This window comes from Camelina sativa, chromosome 10 (genome assembly GCF_000633955.1).
Source record: "Camelina sativa cultivar DH55 chromosome 10, Cs, whole genome shotgun sequence".
Lineage (NCBI taxonomy): Eukaryota > Viridiplantae > Streptophyta > Magnoliopsida > Brassicales > Brassicaceae > Camelina > Camelina sativa.
The window spans coordinates 601,507-604,450 of record NC_025694.1 but is presented as its reverse complement, the minus strand read 5'-3'; the positions used below and the strand labels follow the sequence as shown (position 1 = coordinate 604,450).

Here is a 2,944-nt window from a genome sequence, read left to right as displayed (position 1 = left end):
GAAAAAAAAAAAAAAAAAAAGAAGCCGTACGAAAGATGATGATGATGATGATGATGATGAAACATTTGACGGAAAGACGTGAGATGGAGAAATCGTTGGTGGTTTCCTCCGTCGATGATTCGGTTCACGCCTTGCACGGACCACCGTGTCAGTCGTCTGTTTCTGTGCTTACGTGGAATTTTTATTTAGTTATCTTTTTAACGAAATTAAATTCCTGATAGAGAGTTAGAGACCATCAAACTGATTGGGCTTTCGCTTTTAGAAAAATTATATCTCCTAAAGATTTCTTATATGGGCTGATATTATTTGTACAATTTTATTGGCCCATGAGTTGCCCTAGCCTGCACCTTCCTTGGGCTATGTAATATTGTACCTGTATATTTTGTTTTCCTTCTTTTTCTTTCTCAACAACTTTGTTTTTATTCCTTGTCGTCGAGTCGTGTATAACTGTGTATATAGTACGAAGTAAGCCGAACATATAATTAAAATAATACTACAAGGATAACGTAACTTCTTTGTTATAAGAGCAAGTTCAATGATAGAGTGTTAAAAAAGGATTTTAAGTATGTTTTTAATTATAATAATGAAAAATAGTGAAGTTAAAAACTTTTTAAAAAAACTGTAAAATGATATGCTCCAATGGTAGATCCTAATTTTGGGTTCTTAATTTTAAAAAAAAAATATTTTGAAAAGTATAATATGTCAAATACAATTTGGTTTGTTGAAATTTATAAATAATTTGTAAAACATAAATTATTGCATTTCATAAAATTTAAAGTTACATGATTTAAAAGCATATTAAAAAAAATTACAAAAACGATTAATTGTAGTCTTGACTTGTGCCGAATTTTTGCCATATATTCTCAACCAAATCAGCTTTCAATCGTCGATGTCTGTTTCTATCACGAATATCATTTTATGCTTGACAATCTTCTCTTTACGCAAGCTTTGCTTCTCTTTCAAAGCATAGTCCTTTTGCCTTATATCCCACATGCTCTCAAACCCCTCACTAGAAGCAACAGCTGCTTGACTAAACGTTGGTTTACTCACATGTCTTTTACCTTTGGCCTTTGCTGCCTTAATTCCAGGAGGTCAAGCTTCATCCTCCTCAGCGCCCATAACTGGCACGGAGCTTGAAGTCTGATCATCAAACTTTCTTCTCTTTGATGATCCATCACCTTTCGTGGCATAAGAGAGACACCATTTCTGCTCATGTCGAAGCTCCCTCCAAGCATGCTCAAGAGTGAACTTTATCTTGTAATCGTTGGCGAATATCTGGTAAGCCATTTTCATGACATCATCTTCACTCTGGCCACTTGACCTCTCTTTTGTTGCCGCATGATAGCTCCCAACAAACTTGCTAACATGATCGTTGATCTTCTGCCACCTTCCCTTACAGTGAAGGGGCTCTCTCTTATCTATACCAGCTAGCTTAGGACTATCAGCATAATATTTTGCAATGCGTGACGAAAAGGTATTGCCTTTTTGCTGATTCGAAGTAACTGCATCCTTGCTAGTGTTCAGCCAAGCACTGATGAGCACCATGTCTTCTGTGTGAGATCACTTCCTTCTTTCTCTATGCTCCTTAGGTCCACCTTCACCTAGGCTTGGATCCTCAGCATACGAATTGGTTTCAGGAGTGTTGTATGTGGTTTGACTAGTTAACAGGTCTACAAAACCTACATCTTCACTATATGTATCCATAGTCAAGTTTCTGTTTTGATTTTAATGGAGAAGGAAAACAAGAAAGCGGAATCTCTGGTTTGTGTTTACAAGGAGAAGGAAGAGCAAAGAAGAATCTCTGGTTTGTGTTGAAAGCTTTGGATGAGCAAAGAAGAATCTCTGGTTTGTGTTTAAAAGAGAAGGAAGAGTATCAAGAAGCAATTATGTTAATGCGTAACTTGTTAGGTATAAGTATATTTTGTGTTTAAGTGTGACTTGACAAGCAATCAATGACAACTACCGAGCATAAGCACTAACTGGACAATAAATCTTTAACTGTTACAACTACCAAGCAATTTGTGTTTAACTATGATAAAACAAGCAATCAATGTCAACTACCAAGCATTGAACTCAAACACTAACTCGAGAAAGAAATGAATTAAACAAGATTCTGAGAAATTGAAATGGAAAGGCAGCAAAACATAATGCATATGAGAGAAACTTACTTGGGTATGGGTCTGAAACTAACTTGGTGAGGTCATCTTCAAGACTGACAAAGCAGGAAAATGACCAATGTAAGCAAAGAGATTTGTAAAGAAACGATTACAACCCTTACAAAAACAGAATAGAGCAAAACCAAAGTAATAAATACATCACACAATGTAATCATAAAGATTTAGAAACAATAAGTCGAATGTGTAACTAACAAATGACAAACAAAAAGGTAGAGTTTTTAAGAGAGATAGAGAGAGAGAGAAACCTGAAGGGTTCCAAGTAAAAGCATTTTTGTAACGCTGACCTTCAGAACACACATTCACCTGCAAACAAAAAAAACAGCTTAAGATTTATGGTAATATCTAGGAGACAATGTGATTTACAACCAAAACCAGCCATGATTCTGCTAATTTCTCTATTCTTTTTCTAAAAACTGAAATCAAATTCCAGAAACTAAATCAATAAAAATCGAAACTTTATCCTTATGCATACACCGCCACTAAACCAGGCTAAATCAGCTCTTCCCAAGACTGAATATTTTGATCAACTAAAGTAGATTCTGTTAAAAACAGAGTCACATACAGTAAGAAAAGAGGTACATTGATGGAGACTAACATGAAATTTAGACAAAACCCCAACTGAAATTTTGATTTCCAGACTAACATAAAATTTAGACAATAGTACTCAAGTTACAAAACGGAGAAATCAAATAGACGATAAGCAAAAGACTGCTTACCCTTTCGAAGAAGAAGCTTCAAGACTTTGATTTGCAATGAGGGGATTTTAC

General features: G+C 35.2%; 1 protein-coding gene across 1 annotated transcript; it reads right to left on the bottom strand.

The window, feature by feature from the left end:
- Positions 1,093-1,545, bottom strand: LOC104719918 (glutathione S-transferase T3-like). Its single transcript, XM_010437902.1, has one exon. It carries the CDS (start codon positions 1,543-1,545, stop codon positions 1,093-1,095), a length of 453 nt encoding a protein of 150 aa, XP_010436204.1.

Coding starts and splice junctions, on each gene's coding strand:
- LOC104719918 (XM_010437902.1), bottom strand. CDS start 1,545: ATGGTGCTCATCAGTGCTTGGCTGAACACTAGCAAGGATGCAGTTACT.